This window comes from Pristiophorus japonicus, chromosome 12 (assembly GCF_044704955.1).
Source record: "Pristiophorus japonicus isolate sPriJap1 chromosome 12, sPriJap1.hap1, whole genome shotgun sequence".
In the NCBI taxonomy this organism is placed as follows: domain Eukaryota; kingdom Metazoa; phylum Chordata; class Chondrichthyes; family Pristiophoridae; genus Pristiophorus; species Pristiophorus japonicus.
In genome coordinates, this window is record NC_091988.1 from 31,072,855 (window position 1) to 31,097,382 (window position 24,528).

General features: G+C 45.0%; 1 protein-coding gene across 3 annotated transcripts in view; it reads left to right on the forward strand.

Annotated features, from left to right (window-relative positions):
• Window positions 1–24,528, forward strand: part of dennd6aa (DENN/MADD domain containing 6Aa) — a 142,655-nt gene that overhangs the window by 111,548 nt on the left and 6,579 nt on the right. For 2 of the 3 annotated variants that reach the window (XM_070895270.1, XM_070895268.1), the window contains 7 exons: window positions 1,647–1,742; window positions 1,881–1,975; window positions 4,799–4,864; window positions 11,623–11,687; window positions 12,467–12,556; window positions 23,129–23,182; window positions 23,315–23,424. In XM_070895270.1, the coding sequence (XP_070751371.1) occupies window positions 1,647–1,742; window positions 1,881–1,975; window positions 4,799–4,864; window positions 11,623–11,687; window positions 12,467–12,556; window positions 23,129–23,182; window positions 23,315–23,424 (576 nt within the window). The remainder of the gene's footprint in view (window positions 1–1,646; window positions 1,743–1,880; window positions 1,976–4,798; window positions 4,865–11,622; window positions 11,688–12,466; window positions 12,557–23,128; window positions 23,183–23,314; window positions 23,425–24,528) is intronic. The other variant, XM_070895269.1, reaches the window with a different exon arrangement.

Here is a 24,528-nt window from a genome sequence, read left to right on the forward strand (position 1 = left end):
CTTCTCCAGTGCTTTGAGGTGCCTGCTGTACATAGTGACATTAAATGGTAGGACACTGAAGTGTAGAGGAACAAAGGGACCTTGGAGTGCATGTCCACAGATCGCTGAAGGTAGCAGGCCAGGTAGATAAGGTGGCTAAGGAGGCATATGGAATACTTGCCTTTACTAGCCGAGGCATAGAATATAAGAGCAGGGAGGTTATGCTTGAACTGTATAAAACACAAGTTAGACCATAGCTTAGAGTACTGCATGCAGTTCTGGTCACCGCATGACAGGAAAGATGTGATTGCGCTCGAGAGGGTACAGAGGAGATTTACAAGGAGGTTGCCTGGACTGGAGAATTTTAGCTATGAGGAAAGATTGGGTTTGTTTTCTTTGGAACAGAGGAAGCTGAGGGGAGACCTTATTGAGGTGTATAAAATTATGAGGGGCCGAGCTAGAGTGGATAGCAAGGACCTATTTCCATTAGCAGAGGGGTTAACAACCAGAGGGCATAGATTTAAAGTAGTTGATAGGTTTAGAGGGGATTTATGGGGAAATGTTTTCACCCAGAGGGTGGTGGGGGTCTGGAACTTACTGCCTGAAAGGATAGTCGAGGCAGAAACCCTCACCACATTTGAAAAGTACTTGGATATGTACTTGAAGTTCCGTAACCTACAAGGATATGGACTAAGAGCTGGAAAGTGAGATTAGGCTGGATAGCTCTTTGTTGGCTGGCATGGATACGATGGGCCAAAATGGCCTCCTTCCGTGCTGTAAATTTCTATGATTCTGTGAAATCATACTGTAAGTTAATCTGCTCAGTTCAGTAAGATTGTTCTATTGTATGTAAGCGTGTGTTGGGAAGATTGGGGGCTTAAATGTTCAAAGTGTACCATTTTAACTTTATTTAGATCTGTAAATTATAGTAATTTCTATTTTTAATTATGTCATATGATTTTAAATACTGCACGAGTGCAATTGCAGAGGAGTTGGTGCTGAATGGAATAATGCATGATTTTATGCTTCTGGAACTGAGCTTAATTGAAGAGTATATTTAAGTCGTTTTTTTACACGTATAAAAATTGGAAAAATTACCAAAGGTTATTGCACAAAAAGTTTGCAGAATACAAATTACACCTTCCAACAATCCTAAAGAAACTGTTTACAAATTTCACTATAAAATACTATTTGGTGCTTCTGCAATAGTTCAAACTTGCTCATCCAAACAAACATTCACCAATTATGTTCAGGATAGAGGGAAGGACAATTTAAAACTATAACACCAGTATACAAAAGTAGCACACACACTAGAAAATTTACAGTTTTTCATGAACCATGTTTGCATTCTCCTCAGTTAGATAAACAACCTATTTTTTTAATGCTTATAAAAGAAAATTACTTCTGGTTTCAATTTCGTTAATAACATTGTATTTGAGAATTGACAGAAAAATTTAACTCATCTGCCACAAATGACTTTGAAGTTACTGAACTGCTGTCCAGTAATGATTCACAATTTATTGAAACTTCAATAACAGAAGCAGTTCTTTTGTTTATATCCCTGCAATTATGTACTGATGCAGTGAAAAAAAGTTTCATGCAGAATGATCTGGTGCAAATGTGCTTCTAAGTAGTTCACTTGGTGTTCTCTCGTCTTGTATCCACAGCTGTGTTTCTCCTTTGAAATACTGCAGTGATTTCAGGCCATACTTTACTATCCATGACAGCGAATTCAAAGAGTACACCACCCGAACGCAGGCTCCGTGAGTGCAATTTCCTGTAAATTTCAACATGTTTTTTCACATATATTTGAGTGCAGTTTAATACTGTCAACTTGCATAACTTCATGCTTTTGTTATATTAAAACAACTGTTTTTTTTTTGCTCCTTCCTGTTACGTAGACCATCTGTCATTCTTGGAGTGACCAATCCTTTCTTTGCCAAAACATTACAACACTGGCCGCACATTATCCGAATAGGAGACATGAAGCCAGCAGGTAATTTTGATAGGATATTCTTATTTTGACCATCTCCATTTTGAGTTCACTTTTCCGAAATAATCTCATCAATATTAACTGAATTTCATTTTAAAACAGTTTATATTTTCACTCTGATTTTTACGTTCTCCCATATCATTCATTCTTGCTTTTGGTGAGGATAACATTATTTTCCTCCTGTTTCCACAATTGGGTGTCCCATGCAATTTACCATACCCAGCAGGTGGCCAGCTAATTTGTTTCTAATTTGCACTCTGCAATTGGCCACTGGAAGACTGCAAGCTGTGTCTGGTATCTCAGAAGTGTGGGAGATTCCCAAGCATAGACTTGCATTTCACCATTACATAGTACAAGTTTTTAGAAAACAATGTTTCTTCTTCCCTCTTCCTGCCTTCGCCCACCACCCAGTGGAGAAACAGCTGACCTATATTTGATGCTTCCCTACAGTGACGTAGCAGTGATGTGCATCCAGATTCCCACCCTCCTGGCCTCAGTGGCACACTGTGATGCTATTTGGGCACCATGCATTACCCTTATAACTATACTATTACTATATTAATAGTATATTACTATATTAATATAATATGGGAGCAGCATGGAAGCCCCGAGAGACTACTTCAGGGAGCAGTGCGAGCTGATGCAGGAGGGCGATGGCAGTGAAGAGTGACGTCAAGGTCCAGGTCGGTGATTGGAGCGTGAGCAGATACAGCAGGAGCGGCGAGGTCAGGGCGCAGGAGCGGCGAGAGACTGTAGAGGGACACGATCGGGGCCCAGGGGAGGCATGAGTTTGGGGCCAGGGGCCCAGGGGCAGCACGGGCCAGCCCACACTGTGATATGTGTGCCTACTAGGTCCATGCAGCAGAGCTGGTCTCCAGTCGTCTTGGGTAACCTTTGCCACTGGACCAAGACCTAGCTCTGTCAAGCCCGTGTAGTGGCTGGTGTGCAATGGCCACCGCACGTTTTTTTTTAAATCCACACACAGGCATCTTCCACCCTTGAGGATGTAGTTCGGGCCCATCATTGAAACACCTGTAAACTCATCCTTTTTTGGCGTGGAAGCAAGTCATCCTCGTTTCGAGGGACCGCCTATCATGATGATGACTATTAATATATTGTACTTTGAACTAAATGATAATGAAAATATTTAATATAGTTAGGTTTTATGCTGCCCTAATTGGTGTACTGATCAGTAGAGAAGGTAGTGCAAAGTCCTTGTATCTGCTTTGTATAAAAAAAAATCACTCACATTTTCCCATTTTAATCTATTTTTATGGAAGCATGTTAGGTGAAGTATGTAATTGTTTCAATGTCCTTGTGTGTAAAGGCACCATCGGGTATACCACGACATACAGGTCACCATTTCCTAGGTTTTCTGGTCCGTGCTGATGTCACAACTTTCTCAGGTTCAGTAAAACCAGTCATTCCCTTGTGGACCCATGTTCCCTACAATCCAGACTCCACTTGTTTCTGCCCTATTGTGAGCCTAGACAACAACAACTTGAAAGAAAGAAAGACTTGCATTTTATATGGTTCCTTTCATGACCACCAGATGTCTCAAAGCGCTTTACAGCCAGTTAAGTACTTATTGCAGTGTAGTCATTTTCTTTTTTTTCTATCCTTCTGAATAGCTAGTTAACACTTCAAATCAATAGTGAGCCTAAACAACAACAACTTGTATTTATATAGCACCTTTATCATAGTAAAACGTCCTAAGCTGCTTCACGGAGCGTTATCAAACAAAATTTGTCACCGCACCACATCAAAAGATATTCAGACAGGTAGCCAAAGCTTGGTCAAAGAGAGAGGTTTTAAGGAGCCTCTTAAAGGAGGAGAGAAAGATCGACAGGCGAGAGATTTAGGGAGGGAATTCCAGAGTTTAGGGTCTAGGCAACTGAAGGCACGGTCATCAATGGTGGAGCAACAAAAATCGGTGAGGCACAAGAAACCAGAATTGGAACACTGCAGAGATCTTGGAGGGTTGTCAGGCTGGAGGAGGTTGAAGAGAAGGGGCGAGGTCATGGAGAGATTTGCAAACTAGGATGAGAATGTAAATGAGCTTCCGAGCTTCTAGCTCATTGTTGAGTGAAAATTCTGAATCCAGCACTACAGGGATATGAATAAATTTTTTTTTTTAAACTCGGGCAACATAGTTAAAACCCATTATGTCACTGAAGGCCTGTTCTGTTGTGTATGTAATTGATCCCCCCAGTTGCCTTGTGAGAAATATACACCACCTGGTGCAGTACTAAGTCGTACAGATCAAATATTCTGAGGTTCAGTTTCTGGTCAGTGCTTTCAGTCAACAAAGCAGTTGGAATGTGACAATTGAGCTACAATCCGCACCCTCGGCTGGGGAGCATAAAATTCACATTCCCAACCTGCAGGCCTGCATGTGGATATTGGGTGAAAACAGCAATCGGGTTGGCTATAATATCCTACACAGTTGAAAAGAATGCCAGATCTCACTCCCTACACTCCCATTAATCGCATGTGAAGAATAGTCACTTGGGACAAATTACTGGAGGGGTGTCTGATTCTCTGGAAGCATACTCCAATAAAAGTTAGTGCCTTCAGAGAAAAAAATTGAAAAAGTGCGTCATTGTATGTTTTGTTTTCTCTCCCTCTTTCTCCCACTCTATCTCTTATGAAGGGAAATTCATAGGTTGGATATAAATTGGAAACGTTCAGTTTTGTCATTTCTTCTTACTAAGGAAATAATTGGCTTTTCTTATTTCATTGAAAGTAGTTGAATAGTCTGGGAAATGTTATTTAAATTGGAGGTGAGTCAGCATATTATTGAAACTGACGATCGTTCTGTCGCAGGTGATATTCCAAAGCAGGTCAAGGTGAAGAAATTGAAAAATCTGAAGACTTTGGACTCCAAACCTGGTAAAAAAATATATATATATATTTATATATATATATTCTACTGATTAGTTTGTAAAATAATGGATTGTTAATCTTATTGCATTTAAGTGAAAGCAACAACAGTAGTTTCACTCCAAGTGCCAGGGTCAAAACAACTCATTTCAGTGGCACTTGGCTGCCAGTGCCACTGCTGAAGTTGTAGTTGGGCACTTGTGCTAATTTAAGCGTCTAAATTTCACCCTGATTTCGGTGAAATAGTGCATCACCCCCATCAGGTGAGGACAAGTAAGCCTGGGGAGGGGGAGTAAGAAGTAAAATAATAGCTAGAATAGTTTTAATAAATAATGTCCTATTAAATGGTTGGAGGAGAAGAAAGAGAATGGAGAAATTAAGGAAGTTAAGTTTTTACAAAATATTTTGGGCTAGTATTATAGCATTAAAGCCAACACTGGTTCAATGAGGAGTGCAGAAGAGCATGCCAGGAGCAGCACCAGGTGTACCTAAAAATGAGGTGCCCACCTGGGGAAGCTGCAACACAGGACTACATGTGTAGACAGGACTAAGCAATCCCACAATCAACCGATCAGATCAAAGCTCTGCAATCCTGCCACATCCATTTGTGAATGTTGGTGGACTATTAAAACAACTAACAGGAGATGGAGGCTCCATGAATCCTCAATGATGGCGGAGCCCAGTGCAAAAGACAAGGCTGAAACGTTTGCAACCATCTTCAATCAGAAATGCCCAGTGGATGATTCATATCAGCCTCCTCCTGAGGTCCCCATCATCACAGAAGCCAGTCTTCAGCCAATTTGATTCACTCCCCGTGATATCAAGAAACGGCTGACCCGACTGGTTACAGCAAAGGCTATGGGCCCCAACAACATCCCGGCTGTCATACTGAAGACTTGTGCTCCAGAACTAGCCACGCCTCTAACCAAGCTGTTCCAGTACAGCTACAACACTCGCATTGATCTGACAATGTGGAAAACTGCCCAGGTATGTCCTGTCCACAAAAATCAGGACAAATCCAATCCGGTCAATTACCGCCCCAATCAGTCTACTCTCCATCAGCAAAGTGATGGAAGGTGTCGTCGATACTGCTATCAAGCGGCACTTACTCACAAATAACCTGCTCACCGATGCTCAGTTTAGGTTCTGCCAGGACCACTCGGCTCCAGACCTCATTACAGCCTTGGTCCAAACATGGACAAAGGAGCTGAATTCCAGAGGTGAGGTGAGAGTGACTGCCCTTGACATCAAGGCAGCATTTCATCGAGTATGACATCAAGGAGCCCTCGTAAAACTGAAGTCAATGAGAATCAGGAGGAAAGCTCTTCACTGGTTGGAGTCGTATCTGGCACAAAGGACGATGGTTGTGGTGGTTGGAGGTCAATCATCTCAGCCCCAGGACGTCACTGCAGGAGTTCCTCGGGGCAGTGTCCTAGGCCCAACCATCTTCAACTGCTTCATCAATGATGTTTCCTCCATCATAAGGTCAAAAGTGGGGATGTTTGTTGATGACTGCATAGTGCTCAGTGCCATTCGCAACTCCTCAGATAATGGAGCAGTCCATGCCTGGACGGCATTCAGGTTTGGGCTGACAAGTGGCAAGTAACTTTTGCGCCACACAAGTACCAGGCAATTACTATCTCCAACAAACGAGAGTTTAACCGCCCCTTGACAGTCAATGGAAGTACCATTGCGGAATCCCCCACCACTGACATCCTGGGGGTCACCTTTGACCAGAAACTTAACTGGCAATACTGTGGCAACAAGAGCAGGTCAGAGGCTGGGTATTCTGCGGCGAGTGTCTCACCACCTGACTCCCCAAAGCCTTTCCACCATCTACAAGGCACAAGTCAGGAGTGTGATGGGATATTCTCCACTTGCTTGGATGAGTGCAGCTCCAACATCACTCAAGAAGCTCGACAACATCCAGATCAAAGCAGCCCGCTTGATCGGCACCCCATCCGCCACCTTAAACATTCACTGCCTCCACGACTGGGGAGCGTACCGTGTCTGCAATGTGTACCATCTACAAGATGCACTGCAACAACCCGCCAGGGTTTCTTTGGCAGCACTTCACAAACCCGTGACCACTACCACCTAGAAGGACAAGGGCAGCAAGCGCATGGGAACACCACCACCTCCAAGTTCCCCTCAAAGTCACACACCATCCTGACTTGGGAGTTTATCAGCGTTCCTTCATCGTCGCTGGGTCAACATCCTGGAACTACCTCCCTAATAACACTGTGGGAGTACCTTCACCACACGGACTGCAGCAGTTCAAGAAGGCGGCTCACCACCACCTTTTCCAGAGCAATTGGAGATGGGCAATAAATGCTGGCCTCGCCAGCGACACCCACATCCCATGAATAAATATTTTAAAAATTAAGCTACTTCTGACATATGAGTAGTAGTATTGCTGTAACAGTAGGATTTATTTCAGAATCAGGGTGTGAGGTGATGTTAGAAAAAATGAACCGCCCAGAATTTTCTGCAGCTACCAAAGCAATCAAAATCATGGATGCCTGGTGTGTGTGTGTTGGGTTATGAATCATTAAAATACCTCCTCAAACAACCGAGGCAAAATTACAAGGAAAGATTAATATTGTGGATAAATTCAAATGTTGTTTTTTGCTGGATACTGTTGAAAATAAGAACAAATGAACAGAAGAGGGAGTGCAGCAAAGGTTCACCAGACTGATTCCCGGGATGGCGGGACTGTCATATGAGGAGAGACTGGATCAACTGGGCCTTTATACACTGGAGTTTAGAAGGATGAGAGGGGATCTCATAGAAACGTAGAAGATTTCTATGTTTCTATAAGAAGCAGGAGTAGGCCATTTGGCCCTTCGAGCTTGCTCCGCCATTCAATAAAATCATGGCTGATCTTCAACCTCAACTCCACTTGCCTGCACTGTCCCCCTATCCCTTGATTCGCTTAATCTATTGATCCCTATCTTGAACATACTCAACGACTGTGTCTTCACAGCCCTCTGGAGTAGAGAATTCCAAAGATTCACCACTCTGGGCCCAAGTTTCGGCCTCAGTTGCTCCTGATTTTTTGGAGCAACTGGTGCAGAACGGAGTATCTTAGAAATTCAAATTCTCGGCATTTAATTTGCTCCAGTTCTAGTCAGTTAGAACAGTTTCACTTTGAAACAGAATTTTTTTTCAAAAGGGGGCGTGTCCGGCCACTTACGCCTGTTTTCAAAGTTTCGGCAGTGAAAACTTACTCCAAACTAACTTAGAATGGAGTAAGTGAAGATTTTTGTACGTTCGAAAAAACCTTGTCTACACTTTAGAAAATCAGGCGTAGGTTACAAATTAGTCGTAGGGAATGGGGGGGAGGGGGGTTTAAAGGGAAGTTTACAAACATTAAACACTTCAGTTTTACAAAAATAAAGAGCCATCATCAATAATAAATGATAAATACATCAATAAATCAACCAATAAATCAATCAAAAAAAATTAATAAAAAATAAAAAAAAATTTAAAAATCAATAAATAAAACATTTTCTACTTACCGACTGCAGCACCGGGAGTCTTCCAACAGCGTGCTGGGACGGTCCCCCCAATGTGTCTCTGTCAGTGTCTCTATCTGTCTGTCTGTGTGTGTGTCTCTCATTCTCTTTCTGTCAGTGTCTGTGTTTCTGACAGCGAGGGGGGGGAGGGAAGAAGGGGGGTGGGGGGGGTAAAGAGAAGGTGGGGGGGAGAAGGGGAGAGGATGTAGGGAGGGAGGGAAGGAGAGAGTAGGGAGGGAGGGAAGGAGAGAGTAGGGAGGGAGGGAAGGAGAGAGAGGAGGGAGGGAGGGAAGGAGAGAGAGGAGGTAGGGAGGGAGGGAAGGAGATAGAGGAGGTAGGGAGGGAGGGAAGGAGAGAGAGGAGGTAGGGAGGGAGGGAAGGAGAGGGAGGAGGGAGGGAGAAAGGAGAGAGAGAGAGAGAGAGAGAGAGAGAGAGAGGAGGGAGGGAGAAAGGAAGAAAGGAGAGAGAGAGAGAGAGGAGGGAGGGAGAAAGGAGAGAGAGAGAGAGAGGGGAGGGAGAAGAGAGAGGAGAGGGAGGGAGAAGAGAGGGAGGGAGAAAGGAGAGAGAGAGAGAGAGGGGGAGGAGGGAGGGAGGGGAGGAGAGGAGAGGAGAGAGAGAGAGGGAGGGAGGGGAGGAGAGGAGAGGAGAGGAGAGAGGGAGGGGAGGAGGGAGGGAGAGAAGGAGGCTGAACGGCCAGGCCCAAGACCTCGGGCTAGATTTACAGGTAGGTCGCGGGGGGGGGCGGCAGAGAGAGAGTCGAGCGGGGAGGAGAGAGTTGCGGAGGTCCGGGGGGGGGGGGGGGGGTGGAGGGGAAGAGAGTCGTGGAGGTCCGGGGAGGCGGAAGTCGAGTCGGGTCGGGAGGAAGCAGGAGCTGGCCGTGGGAGGAGCCTTATTCACGCAGCCCCAGTGAGGCCATTCGGCCAGGGCTAGGGGCTGCGTGCTTCGGGCCCCTCCCACAGAGTTTTAGGCCCCTGGAGCTATTGCACATGCGCGCACATGTGCAGAGGTCCCAGCACTGTTTTCAGCACAGGGACCTGGCTCCGCCCCCAACAGCTCGTGCTGCACTGCGCCCGGCTCAAGAGGACCAGCAGGGAGCCGGAGAATGTGGAAGTTTTTTTTAGGTGCACTTTGTGGCACGAAAAACGGGCATCCAGGTTGGGGCTGTGCCGTTTTAGGCACATCCCGAAACTTGGGCCCTCTGAGTGAAGAAATTTCTCCTGATCTCAGTCCTAAATGGCTGACCCCTTACTCTGAGACTGTGACCCCTGGTTCTAGAATCCCCAGCCAGGGGAAACATCCTCCCTGCATCTACCCTGTCAAGCCCTGTAAGAATTTTGTATGTTTCAATGAGATCACCTCTCATTCTTGTAAATGCGAGAGAATATAGGCCAAGTCTACTCAATCTCTCCTTGTAGGACAATCCCCCCATCCCAGGAATTAGTCTGGTGAACCTTCGTTGCACTCCCTCTATGGCAAATATATCCTTCCTTGGGTAAGGAAACCAAAACTGTACACAATACTCCAGTTGTGGTCTCACCTAGGCCTTATATTATTGCAGTAAGAGGTCTTTACTCTTGTACTCAAATCCTCTTGTAATAAAGGCCAACATACCATTTGCTTTCTTGTCTGCATGTTAATTTTCAGTGATTCGTGTACAAGGACACCCAGGTCCCTCTGAACACTGACATTTCCCAATCTCTCATCATTTAAAAAATACTCTTTCTATTTTTCTTACCAAAGTGCATAATTTCGCCACATTAAATTCCATTTGCCATGCTCTTACCCTTTCATTTATCCTGTCACTATCCCCTTGAAGCCTCTTTGCATCCTCCTCACAGCTTGCATTCCCCCCTAGCTTTGCATCATCAGCAAACCTGGATATATTGGAGCTAAAATTCCGGCCTCGCCGGGTCTATACGGAATACGTGCGGACCCGACGAAGCCCCGCAAAAGCCGGTTTCCGGTGCGCAACGTGCATGCGCCGAAAACAGTCTTTTCCGATCTGTTAAGTTTTGGCTTGACAGATCACCACATCACCGATGCGAAGACATTCGCGCGGGCGAGATTGGGATATTTGCCCAGCGAATGTCCTGAATACTTTCAGGCGCATTGCCTACTTTTACCAGCATGAGTTTTAAAACACACAAAAATTAAAATTAAACACTATTTTTATCCCCGTTCACTAAGGTAAGTTTATTTTAAACCCCATTAAAACACTTTTAAATAAAATTCCAAAAAATCTAATTTTTTTTCTAAAACATTTAATGAACTTTAATTGTAAGGTGTGCTTTTTATTTTTTATGTTGTGTTTAGTGTGTGGGTTTTTTTTCTCATTAATAGTAATAAGAACTCGTAGATACCGAGTTCTCATTGCTATTAATGAGCATACTGTACCTGATTGGTTGTGCAGTCACATGTGACTACACCCTCTGTGTCCGAACCTCGAGGACGAGAGCATGCTCCGAAGCGTGGGAAGAGAAGACCTCCCCACCGCAATCGCAGGCGCCTCCGGGACCACCAGGTAAATTCGTCAAAATTCTCGGGTCGGCAGTGTTCGTCCGAAGAAAGCCTCTGACCCGAATTTCAGGCCCATTACATTTGGTCCCCTCATCCAAATCATTGATGTAGATTGTAAATAGCTGCAGCCCAAGCACTGATCCTTGTGGTAGCCCACTAGTTACAGCCTGCCAACCTGAAAATTTATTCCTACTCTGTTTTCTGTCTGACAACCAGTCCTCAATCCATAATAGTATACAACCCCCAGTCCCATGTTGGAGTAAAATGAGCAGTTATGTTCAAATGTTAAATTGTGTATATGGCCCTCCATTAGCAAGTCGATTGCCTATTGGTAGAGATTTATCACATTATTGCTTTCTACTGAGACTGCAACTTAGTTTTTATCCATGTCCCTTGGGTTTGTGACCTAGAATATCTTTTTTGATTGGTGTCGGAGTGATATTTGAATGTTGGATATTTTTGTTTCCTCCACTGCAATGCATGAGCTATGTGCTATAGAATCAATTATTAGATTTTAGAATAGAAACTTTGTCTGTGCAAGTCTATCAGTACAACAATAAGAAGGGTCGGGTTTTAGGTGAGACATTTTTTTATAACAAAACTGCACAGCTTTTCCTTTTACTGACACAACTTTTTGGTGCAGCATTAAACAGTTATACTTTACTCTTTTGGACAGGTAAGATAATATTTTTGACCTCTATCAGCTGCAATAATTGCCATGTATTTTTGCAGGCGTGTATACTTCCTATAAAACGTTCCTGAGCCGAGATGAGGAGATAATAAAACAAGTGCAAAAGGTAGGCTTTGATGGGTGAATCATCCAATGTTACTTTTCTTTCTTTAATTACTTTTTATGAGCTATGGCGCATGGCCCACATCCTGAGTAGTTTCCTCTACTCTGCCTCAAGAAATGTCCCTCACTTATCCCAGCCTCAGAAGAGTAATCGTTACAGTACTAATTTGAATTGTTTTTTTTTCCCACTCCAGCCTCAGTGAAAATGCCAGTCTAATGCCATTTGTAGGCAATTTTGTGGCATGGATTGCGTTGAGACTGCCCATAATTATTTCCTGCAAAATCTTTAATATTGGGTCAAAGAATTTCTTCCCCTCAGTTTGACCTGGATTCCATCCCAGATCCGAGGTGAAAGCACTAACTCACTTTTCTGCCATTTTCCTTTATACTTGTGGTTGTTGTGTACAATTCATCATAAAAACTTGAATTAAATGAGGAAAGTCACAGAACCATGCAGCTTGTATGAAATTTGAATAAAATATGATTTGGAAATTTGTTACAAGATGGTGCTTGTAAGTAATGTGAAATACATTTTGTGCATATTTCATATCCGCAAATACTACCCAGGTCTCAGTTAGACGTGGGCTTAGTCAATAGTATCGTTTTAGATATGCATCTAATGTAAAGCTATTTTTTGTTGTCTCAACATATGGAAAGAATTCACTGTATAAAATAATCATTAAACTTTACGAACGAAGTCTGAAAATTTGTTTTGAAATTGAAATCTTTGCATCCGTTCAATTTGGTGCACGTCCACAACTTCTTTTATTTTTATCACTTCAGGGCATACAGCAAAAGCGGCCTTCGGAAGCACAGAGTGCAATTCTTAGACGTTACTTCTTAGAACTGACACAAAGCTTCATCATTCCATTAGTAAGTTCTGAATTCAGTTACAAATATCGTCTGTTTAAAATGCTGCGCCAACAAATATTTGAGTTTCATGATCTTTAATTTTTTCATTGAGTTTACATAAGAGTATTTGAGTCATTTTGATTTTAATTGGCCTGCATTTTTATTTCTCTTTATAAGCTACTTAATTCTGCCCCTTCTGTTTAACTCCCCTTTTCTCCCCTCCTCTCCTGATAGTATTAAACCATTGCTAGGGTTTGATTCCATAGCTACCCAACAGCCCTTCGGTATCTTGTTCAAACAGCCATTTTTCATGCTTGAGTGTGAACAGCGAGTTTCCGTAATCTGTTTGACCATGGGAAACATTGCAGCCAAGCTGGATAACCATCTCCAGCAGGAGCACCAGGTGATTCATACTTTCTCCTCCTTTCCCCGCTCCCAGAGCCTGGGGCGTTGAAGCTAATTATTGTGCCTTTCAGCTACTCTGGTTCAGAATATTAAGTCAAGGCAGACCAGGGATTATACCTGGAACCTTCCATCTTCAAATGGCTTAGTCCCACATTGGGTCACCAGGAAACTCTCAAATATTAGAAGTTTTATTTTAAACTTCTGATGGGAGAAAGAAAATCTTTTGTTTTGACATTGATTTGACTCCAGCCTTTTAATGTACGCTGCAAAAGACTGTAACGATATAGGTAAAAAACGGGATGAGGTCCTACAAGCTGAATTTAGGGAGCTAGGAGTTAAATTAAAAAATAGGACCTCAAAGGTAGTAATCTCAGGATTGCTACCAGTGCCACGTGCTAGTCAGAGTAGGAATAGCAGGATAGTTAAGATGAATACGTGACTTGAGGAATGGTGCAGCAGGGAGGGATTCAAATTCCTGGGACATTGGAACCGGTTCTGAGGGAGGTGGGACCAGTACAAACTGGACGGTCTGCACCTGGGCAGGACTGGAATCGATATCCTAGGGGAAGTGTTTGCTAGTGCTGTTGCAGAGGGTTTAAACTAATATGTCAGAGGGATGGGAATCTATGCAGGGAGACAGAGGGAAGTAAAATGGGGGCAGAAGCAAAACGTAGAAAGGAGATAAGGAAAAGTGGAGGGCAGAGAAATCAAAGGCAAAAATCAAAAAGGGCCACATTACAACATAATTCTAAAAGGACAAAGAGTTTAAAAAAAACAAGCCTGAAGGCTCTGTGTCTCAATGCGAGGAACATTCGTAATAAGATGGATGAATTAACAGCGTAAATAGCTGTTAATGGATATGATGTAATTGGGATTACGGAGACATGGCTCCAGGGTGACCAAGGCTGGGAACTCAACATCGAGGGGTATTCAATATTCAGGAAGGATAGACGGGAAGGAAAAGGAGGTGGGGTAGCGTTGCTGGTTAAAGAGGAGATTAACGCAATAGTAAGGAAGGACATCAGCTTGGATGATGTGGAATCTGTATTGGTAGAACTGCGGAACACCAAAGGGCAGAAAACGCGAGTGGGAGTTGTGTACAGACCACCAAACAGTAGTAGTGAGGTTGGGGATGGCATCAAACAGGAAATTAGGGATGCGTGCAGTAAAGGTACAGCAGTTATCATGGGTGACTTTAATCTATATATAGATTGGGCTAACCAAACTGGTAGCAATACGGTGGAGGAGGATTTCCTGGAGTGTACCAACTAGAGAGCTGGCCATCCTAGACTGGGTGTTGTGTAATGAGAGGGGATTAATTAGCAGTCTTGTTGTGCGAGGCCCCTTGGGGAAGAGTGACCATAATATGGTAGAATTCTTCATTAAGATGGAGAGTGACACAGTTAATTCAAAGACTAGGGTCCTGAACTTAAAGAAAGGTAATTTCGATGGTATGAGACGTGAATTGGCTTGGATAGACTGGCGAATGATACTTAAAGGGTTGACGGTGGATAGGCAATGGCAGACATTTAAAATCACATGGATGAACTTCAACAATTGTACATCCCTGTAAAAATAAAACGGGGAAGATGGCTCAACCATGGCTAACAAAGGAAATTAGGGATAGTGTTCAATCCAAGGAAGAGGCATATAAATGGGCCAGAAAAAGCAGCAAACTGAGGACTGGGAGAAATTTAGAATTCAGCAGAGGAGGACAAAGGGTTTCATTCGGAGGGGGAAAATAGAGTATGAGAGTAAGCTTGCAAGGAACATAAAAACTGACTGCAAAAGCTTCTATAGATATGTGAAGAGAAAAAGATTAGTGAAGACAAATGTAGGTCCCTTGCAGTCAGAATCAGGTGAATTTATAATGGGGAACAAAGAAATGGCAGACCAATTGAACAAATACTTTGGTTCTGTCTTCACTAAGGAAGACACAAATAACCTTCTGGAAATACTAGGGGACCGAGGGTCTAGTGAGAAGGAGGAACTGAAGGAAATCCTTATTAGTCAGGAAATTGTGTTGGGGAAATTGATGGGATTGAAGGCTGATAAATCCCCAGGGTCTGATAGTCTGCATCCCAGAGTACTTAAGGAAGTGGCCCTAGAAATAGTGGATGCATTGGTGGTCATTTTCCAACATTCTCTCGTCTCTGGATCAGTTCCTATGGATTGGAGAGTAGCTAATGTAACCCCACTTTTTAAAAAATGAGGGAGAGAGAAAACAACGAATTATAGACCAGTTAGCCTGACATCGGTAGTGGGAAAAATGTTGGAATCAATTATTAAAGATGTAATAGCAGCGCATTTGGAAAACAGTGACAGGATCGGTCCAAGTCGGCATGGATTTATGGAAGGGAAATCATGCTTGACAAATCTTATCGAATTTTTTGAGGATGTAACTAGTAGAGTGGACAAGGGAGAACCAGTGGATGTGGTGTATTTGGACTTTCAAAAGGCCTTTGACAAGATTCCACACAAGAGATTAGTGTGCAAAATTAGAGCGCATGGTATTAGGGGTAATGTATTGACATGGATAGAGAACTGGTTGGCAGTCAGGAAGCAAAGAGTAGGAATAACTGGGTCCTTTTCAGAATGGTAGGCAGTGACTAGTGGGGTAGTGCTGGGTCCCCAGCTATTTACAATATACATTAATGATTTGGACGAAGGAATTGAATGTAATATCTCCAAGTTTGCAGATGACACTAAGCTGGTTGGCAGTGTGAGCTGTGAGGAGGATGCTAAGAGGCTGCAGGGTGACTTGGACAGGTTAGGTGAGTGGGCAAATGCATGGCAGATGCAGTATAATGTGGATAAATGTGAGGTTATCCATTTTGGGGGCAAAAACAGGAAGGCAGAATATTATCTGAATGGTGACAGATTAGGAAAAGGGGAGGTGTAATGAGACCTGGGTGTCATGGTACATCAGTCATTGAAAGTTGGCAACCAGGTATAGCAGGCAGTAAAGAAGGCAAATGGCATGTTGGCCTTCGTAGCAAGAGGATTTGAGTATAGGAGCAGGGAGGTCTTACTGTCGTTGTACAGGGCCTTGGTGAGGCCTCACCTGGAATATTGTGTACAGTTTTGGTCTCCTAATCAGAGGAAAGATATTCTTGCTATTGAGGGAGTGCAGCAAAGGTTCACCAGACTGATTCCTGGGATGGCAGGACTGACATATGACGAAAGACTGGATCGATCAGGTTTATATTCACTGGAATTTAGAAGAATGAGAGGGGACCCCTTAGAAATACACACAATTCTGACGGGATTGGACAGGTTAGATGCAGGAAGAATGTTCCCGATGTTGGGGAAGTCCAGAACCAGGGGTCACAGTCTAAGGATAAGGGGTAAGCCATTTAGGACCGAGATGAGGAGAAACTTCTTCACTCAGAGAATTGTGAATCTGTGGAATTCTCCACCACAGAAAGTTGTTGAAGCCAGTTCGTTAGATATATTCAAAAGGGAGTTAGATGTGGCCCTTACGGCTAAAGGGATCAAGGAGTATGGAGAGAAAGCAGGAATGGGGTACTGAAGTTGCATGATCAGCCATGATCATATTGATTGGTGGTGCAGGCTCAAAGGGCCAAATGGCCTACTCCTGTACCTATTTTCTATATTTCTATGTAATATGTTTGCCACTGTCGCATAAAGGTTGCATGTTTGTAGTTGTCATGTATTGATGCTTGGGGTCACTAGACACCAGGGGCTCCACTGTCGGAGGTCATCGGGCTGTACGCGCGTGTGTGCGGGCCCTGATATATAAGTGCTGGTACCATGTCTTGTAGCCAGCTTGGGCGCAAATAAAGAGGACCAGGTTTACACCTGAGTGAGTTTACAGTAACAAGTCTTTTGAGTCATTATATACTTAACATTTGGCGACGAGGTAACTTAAGAAGCCTTCGCATGCACAATGGGCACTATTGGAATTCTGGAGAGATTCGTGGATGGCGAAGATTGGGCGGATTTTATTGACCGCCTGGATCAGTATTTTGTGGCGAACAACATGGCGGGGGAGGATGACTCAGTTAGGCGCTGGGCGGTTTTCCTCACTGTGGTTCAAGAATATATGGTCTCATGAAGAATCTGCTCTCGCCTGCCCATCCAACAGACAAAGAATACAAGGATTTGGTACGTGACCATCTCAAGCCAAATGAGGGGATCATCATATCACGCTCTCACTTCTACACACATGTTCGTGCTGTGGGCCAGGATGTGTCGAGATTCGTTGCTGACCTGTGACGTCTTGCTGAGCCATGTAAGTTTGGGACCATGTTGGAAGACATGCTGCGAAATTTCTTCGTGATGGGCATCAACCATGATGTGATTCTCCGGAGGTTATTGGCTGCAGAGACGCTGGATTTGAGCAAGGCCATCGCGACTGCAAAGGCATGCATGACGACTGATAATTTGAGGTATATATCATCGAAAAGTCGGAGCTCCATGGCAAGTACTGTAAACAAGATTGTGTCGGCGTCTGGCAGAGCTGCTTATGGCAGGACCTGCTCAACTGCTTACGTGAAACCTGTAGCTGCTCAAAGTCTGCCAACTGGTACGAATCCTATTTCACCCTGTTGGCATTGTGGGGGCAATATCAGCCACATCGGTGTCGGTTTAGGCAGTACATCTGTAACGGCTGTTCCAAAGTGGGACATCTTCAGAGAATGTGCCCACAACTGATCAAGCATGCTGCCTGCCGCTCATCACATTGGTGATGATGACCAGTCTGGTGCTGGCCCGGATGCACAATCCAAGGAGGAAGTGTATGGTCTGTATTCGTTCTTGGGAAAGAGCCAGCCAATAATGGTTAATGTGAAACTGAATGGCATGCCGGTATCGATGGAGTTGGACACGGGTGCGAGTCAGTCGATAATGAGCCAAAGGACATTCGACAAGCTGTGGGACACTGAGGCGGTGAAGCCGAAGCTGAGTCCAGTCAATGTCGAGTTGCGTACTTACACTAAGGAACGCATACCGGTGATTGGCATTGCAGTCGTCAAGTTGTCATATGATGGCGTGGTTCATGATCTTCCATTATGGATCATCCCAGGCAATGGTCCAATGCTGTTTGGCAGGAATTGGCTCGAGAAAATCAAGTGGAATTGGAACGATATCAAAGCGTCACTTCATGTGCTGCAGTGCTGAAGAAGTTTCCTTCTTTGTTTGAACTGGGCATTGGAAATTTTATGGGAGCCAAGGTGCAAATTCATCTGGATTCTGATGTAAGGCCTGTCTATCATAAAGCTCGGTCTGTTCCCTATATGGTGAGGGAGAAGGTTGAAATTGAGCTTGACAGACTCCAACGTGAAGGGGTCATATCACCGGTCGAGTTTAACGAGTGGGCCAGTCCTATTGTTCCTGTGTTGAAGAGTGATGGCACTGTCAGGATTTGTGGAGCCTACGATTAACCGATTTTCGAAACAGGATCAGTATCCGTTACCGAGAACTGATGACCTGTTCGTCATGCTAGCTGGTGGAAAGTCGTTCACTAAACTGGATTTGACGTCGGCCTATATGACACAGGAGCTTGTCGACACTTCTCAGAAACTTATCTGCATCAACACACGTAAAGGACTGTTTGTCTACAACAGATGTCCTTTTGGAATTAGTTCAGCTGCAGGCATATTTCAGAGGAATATGGAAAGTTTACTAAAGTCCATCCCTAAAACTGTCGTGTTTCAAGAAGACATTCTGGGTCGCAACACTGCTGAACATCTGAACAACTTTGAGGAAGTTCTACACCAACTGGACAAAGTGGGACTCGGACTGAAACATTCAAAGTGTGTCTTCATGGCACCTGAAGTCAAATTCCTGGGGAGGAAGATTACTGCTGGTGGCATCAGGCCTACAGATTCGAAAACCAAGGCCATCAAAAATGCACCCAGGCCTCAGAATGTGATGGAGCTGCGTTCATTCCTTGGGCTACTTCGGTAATTTTTTACCCGGATTGAGCACTTTACTAAAGCCACTGAACATGCTGCTCAGAAAAGGCGACAACTGGGTCTGGGGTGTATCACCCCAGCGAAAGCTAAGAATCTGCTCTGTTCAAACAAGCTGCTGGTTCACTATGATCCGTGTAAGTGTCTTGTATTGGCCTGTGATGCTTCATCATATGGGGTTGGCTGTGTACTCCAACAAGCAAATGAGTCGGGTAAACTACAACCTGTTGCGTATGCTTCGAGAAGTTTGTCACAAGCGGAAAGAGCTTACAGCATGGTAGAAAAAGCTTTGGCCTGTGTGTATGGGGTAAAAAAAAATGCATCAGTACCTGTTTGGTCTTCGCTTTGAACTGGAAACGGATCACAAGCCATTCATTTCATTGTTTTTGGAAAACAAAGGGATTGATACCAATGCATCGTCTCGCATTCAGAGGTGGCCATTGATCCATTGATGCTGTCTGCCTATGAATGTTATTTGTCACAGACCGGGCACTGAGAATTGTGCCGATGCACTGAGTCGTCTGCCTTTGCCAACACCAGATATGGAGATGCCTCAACCTGCAGATCTACTTTTAGTAATGGAGGCTTTTGAGAGTGAAGGTACCCCTGTCACTGCTCAACAAGTTAGGATCTGGACCAGCCATGACCCTATGTTATCGGTTGTAAAACGTTGTGTCTTCAGTGGTGATTAGTCTGTAATACCCATGGAGATGTGTGATGAGACCAAACCTTATAACCGTCACAAAGATGAACTGTCCATTCAGTCAGATTATCTACTGTGGGGCAGTTGTGTTGTCATGCCCAAGAAAGGCAAAGAAAAATTTGTGCATGAACGACATAGCATTCATCCTGGCATTGTCATGATGAAACCCATTTCCAGGGCACATGTTTGGTGGCCTGGAATTGACTCTTATCTGGAATCATGTGTGCATCAGTGCAAGACTTGCATGCAGCTAAGTAAAGTACCAACGGAATCTCCGCTGAGTCTTTGGTTGTGGCCATCTAAACCATGGTCGAGGATCCACATCGATTTTGTGGGTCCTTTCCTGGGAAAGATGTTTTTTGTTGTGGTGGATGCATATTCAAAGTGGATAGAATGTATTATTATGTCATCCAGTATGTCCACAGCTACCATTGAGAGCCTTCGTGCCATGTTTGCTATTCATGGTTTGCCTGACATTGTTGTGAGCGACAACGGATCTTGCTTCACAAGTCTGGAGTTTCAAGAGTTCATGAAACTCAATGGTATTAAATATGTGAGGTCAGCCCCATTCAAACCTGCTTCTAATAGTGAAGCAGAGTGTGCTGTTCAAACGATCAAGCAGAACATGAAACGTGTAACTCAGGGTTCATTGCAGACTCGTTTGTCTCACACATTGCTTAGTTACAGGACAAGATCTCACACACTTACCGGAGTCTCCCCTGCTGAACTACTGATGAAGAGAAGTCGCAAGACCAAGTTCTCGTGTTCATCCCGATTTGAATGATCGTGTTGAAAACAGACGTGAAAGTCAGCAATTGTATCATGATCGTGCTGCTGTGTCACGTGATATTTCTGTCAATGATCCGGTTTATGTATTGAACTATGGTCAAGGTCCAAAGTGGATCGCCGGTACCGTCCCAGCCAAGGAGGGTAACAGAGTGTTTATTGTTGTGCTCAAAATGGACAAACATGCAGGAAACATGTTGATCAAGTGAAACTGCGGCACACGGATGAACTGGAACCGCTTGAGGAAGATACCGTCAGTGACCAACCAACCAATGGTCATTCATCAGAGGACTTTGCTGTCATTGGCGAACCTGGACTTTCAGTCTCTGACATGGCCATTACCACTCCCATCAGATCGCTACTCGGAATGCTCGCCCAGAACTGGAGTTGAATTGAGACGATCAACTCGTGAGCGGAAAGCCCCAGACCGTCTTAATTTGTAAAGAGACTGATACTAAGATCTTGAAGGGGGATGTTGTCGTGTATTGATGCTTGGGGTCACTAGACAGCAGGGGGCGTCACTGTCTGAGGTCATCGAGCTGTACGCGCGTGTGCGCAGCCCCTGGTATACAAGTGCTGGTACCATGGCCCCAAGTTTCCACATGATTTGCTCCTGATTTTTAGGAGCAACTGGTGTAGAATGGAGTATCTTAGAAATCGGAATTCTCGCCATTTAGTTTGCTCCAGTTCTAGTCAGTTAGAACAGAATTTCTTTTTCAAAAGGGGGCGTGTCCGGCCACTTACGCCTGATTTCAAAGTTTCGTGAGTGAAAACTTACTCCAAACTAACTTAGAATGGAGTAAGTGAAGATTTTTCTACGCTCGAAAAAACCTTTAGAAAATCAGGCGTAGGTTACAAATCAGGCGTAGGGAATGGTGGGGGGGGGTGTTTAAAGGGAAGTTTACAAACATTAAACACTTCAGTTTTACAAATAAAGAGCCATCATCAATAATAAATGATAAATACATCAATATATCAACCAATAAATCAATCAAAAAAAATTAAGAAGAAATAATTTTTTTTTTAAATCAATAAATAAAACATTTTCTACTTACCGACTGCAGCACCGGGAGCCCTCCAACAGCGTGCTGGGATGCCCCCCCCCCTCCCAGTGTGTCTCTGTCAGTGTCTCTATCTCTCTGTCTGTCTGTGTGTCTCTCATTCTCTGTCTGTCAGTGTCTGTGTTTCTGACAGCGAGGAGGGGGGTAGAGGGGGGGAGAAGGGGGAGGGATGGGGGAGAAGGGGGAGAAAAGAGATGGGGGGATAAGGAAATTGGGTGGGGGGGAGAAGGAGATTGGTGGGGGGGGAAGGAGATTGGGTGGGGGGGGGGGGGGGGGGAAGGGGGAGGGAGGCTGAATGGGCCGGGCCCGAGACTTCGGGCAGGGCCCGTCCCCAGCACCAGATTTACAGGTAGGTGGCGTTGGGTCGGGTCGGGAGGGAGGTCGGTTCGGGGAGGAAGGGAGGGAGGGAGGGAGGGAGGTCGGTTCGGGGGGGAAGGGAGGGAGGTCAGGTCGGATCCAGTACGGGGGGGGCGTGAGTTGGGTCCGAAGGCAGGGGGGGGGGGAGCGGGTGTCCGGGGGGGGGGAGGGGGGAGCGGGTGTCGGGTCCGGTCCGGGGGTGGGGGGAGCGGGTGTCGGATCCGGTCCGGGGGAGCGGGTGTCGGGTCCGGTCCGGAGGCGGGGGGTGGGGGGGGGGGGAGGAGCAGGTATCTGGTCCAGTCCGGAGGTGGGGCGGGGGAGCAGGTGTCGGGTCCAGTCCAGAGGCGGGGGGGGGGAGCGGGTGTCGGATCCGGTCCGGGGGAGCGGGTGTCGGGTCCGGTCCGGAGGCGGGGGGTGGGGGGGGGGGAGCAGGTATCTGGTCCAGTCCGGAGGCGGGGGCAGGTGGGGCGGGGGAGCAGGTGTCGGGTCCAGTCCAGAGGCGGGGGGGGGGAGCGGGTGTCGGGTCCGGTCCGGGGGCGGGGGGGGGAGAGCGGGTGTCGGATCTGGTCTGGGGGGGGGGGCGGGTGTCTAGTCTGGTCCGGGGGCGGGGGGGAGTGGGTGTCGGGGGTCTGGCCCGGTGGCGGGAAGCGGGAGTCGAGTCGGGTCGGGAGGAAGCAGGAGCTGACCGTGGGAGGAGCCTTATTCACGCAGCCCCAGTGAGGCCATTGGGCCAGGGCTAGGGGCTGCGTGCTTCGGGCCCCTCCCACACAGTTTCGGGCGCCTGGAGCTACTGCACTTGCGTGCCCACTGTAGCGCGCATGTGCAGAGTTCCCGGCACTGTTTTCAGTGCAGGGACCTGGCTCCGCCCCCTACAGCTCCTGCTGTGCTGCGCCGAGGGCCAGAGGACCTGCAGGGAGGTGGAGAATACGGAGGGTTTTTTTTAGGCGCACTTTGTGGTGCGAAAAATGGGCGTCCAGGTCGGGACTGCGCCGTTCTAGGCGCGGCTCGAAACTTGGGCCCCATGTCTTGTAGCCACTTTGGACACGAATAAAGCGGATCAGGTTTACACTTGAGTGAGTTTACAGTAACAAGTCTTTTGAGTCATTATATATTTAACAGCAGTATAAATGATTAGTGTAGATTCTGTGTCGAATACTAATTTTGTGGCCTTTCACTTTGGTTAGTTCAGCATGGTCTCAAGATAATCTATTCACATTTCAGAGAAGCTAGCTCAGGAGTACTTGGGATATACTGCAGGGGAAGAAAGTAATGTGGGTAAATATTGCTATGCTAAAATATTTTCTAACTTACTATGTCATCATGGACTGTTCAAATTTTATTTTAGGAACGATATGTAGCCAGTTTAATGCCTTTACAAAAGAGTATTTCACCATGGAAGGTAAGTGAGTACTCTGTCAACTCTTTCATAAATCGACATGCAAGTTTTACTATATTTATTGATGCATTTATATCCTTTTAAAATAGTGTATTTTTGAATTAATCCTTTTTAATGCTGGTTTTGTGTTCTCAGAGTCCGCCTCAACTAAAGGCTTTCAGTGAAGAAGAATTCATGAAAACTCTGGAAAAAGCAGGACCTCAACTCACCTCTCGGTTAAAGGGAGATTGGATAGGTCTCTACAGGTAGGTACTGACTGAACGATGTTCTTTGCTGGAATAGAATGATCTGTTGCACACAATCAAACATTTTCTTTCCTGTGTTTTTTCTTACCAGAGCTACCATTAGCTAAGGCCGAAACAGTAATTGATAGCTGATAATGCTGAGTTTACCATCCTCAATAAAGGGTCAAATTAGGGAGCATCCCAAAGACTTGGTTGACGAGTGAATCACATAATGGTGTACTGAGAAGAACAAACCAGGAGGTTCCCAAGTTCAGTATCATAGTGTCAGGATATATACCAATTTAAGTCCTGCTCTACTTTGTTCCCAGTTTGAACCACATCAGGCAGATGTATAAAAATTAAAGCTGAATGAAATATTGTTTAGAAAGTTCAACAAACCCATGCAAATTAAATGGAAAATATCCACAAAATTAAGTTGCATTGGATCTCCAGTTGTCGTGTGAATTTTTTTTCAATCCTAATTTTTTTTTAAATTCATTCATGGAATTTGGGGGTCACTGACAAGGCCAGCATTTATTGCCCTAGAGGTGGTGAGCCACCTTATACAACTGAGTAGCTTGTGTGGCCATTTCAGAGGGCAATTGAGAGTCAACCAAACCGCTGTGGATCTGAAGTCACATTTCGGCCAGACCAGGTAAGGACAGCAGATTTCCTTCCCGAAAGGACATTAATGAACCAGATAGGTTTTTACGACCATCTGGTGGTTTCATGGTCACCATTTAATTCAGATTTTTAAAATTAATTGAATTTAAATTCCCCAGCTGCCGTGGTGGGATTTGAACTCGTGTCTCTGGATCATTAGTCCAGGTCTCTGGATTACTCGTCCAGTAACATAACCACTATGCTACCGTACACTCCTAATTTTATTTTCTAGAAAATCAGGACATATGAAAACATGCGCTGTATACGCTGTACATAGACTGCTAAGCACCATGGTTCAGTTGGGATATAGAACTTATTTTCCTTCAGTAGTTACAATAGTCCAGTATTTGGCTTTGATGGATTTGCCCATCTCATGGGAGGGAATATTTCTGAATGAACTACGTTTCCTCATTCTGAAGTTTGTTCAGGATTTGATTGGAAAAGATCTTCTAAGCCATTAAT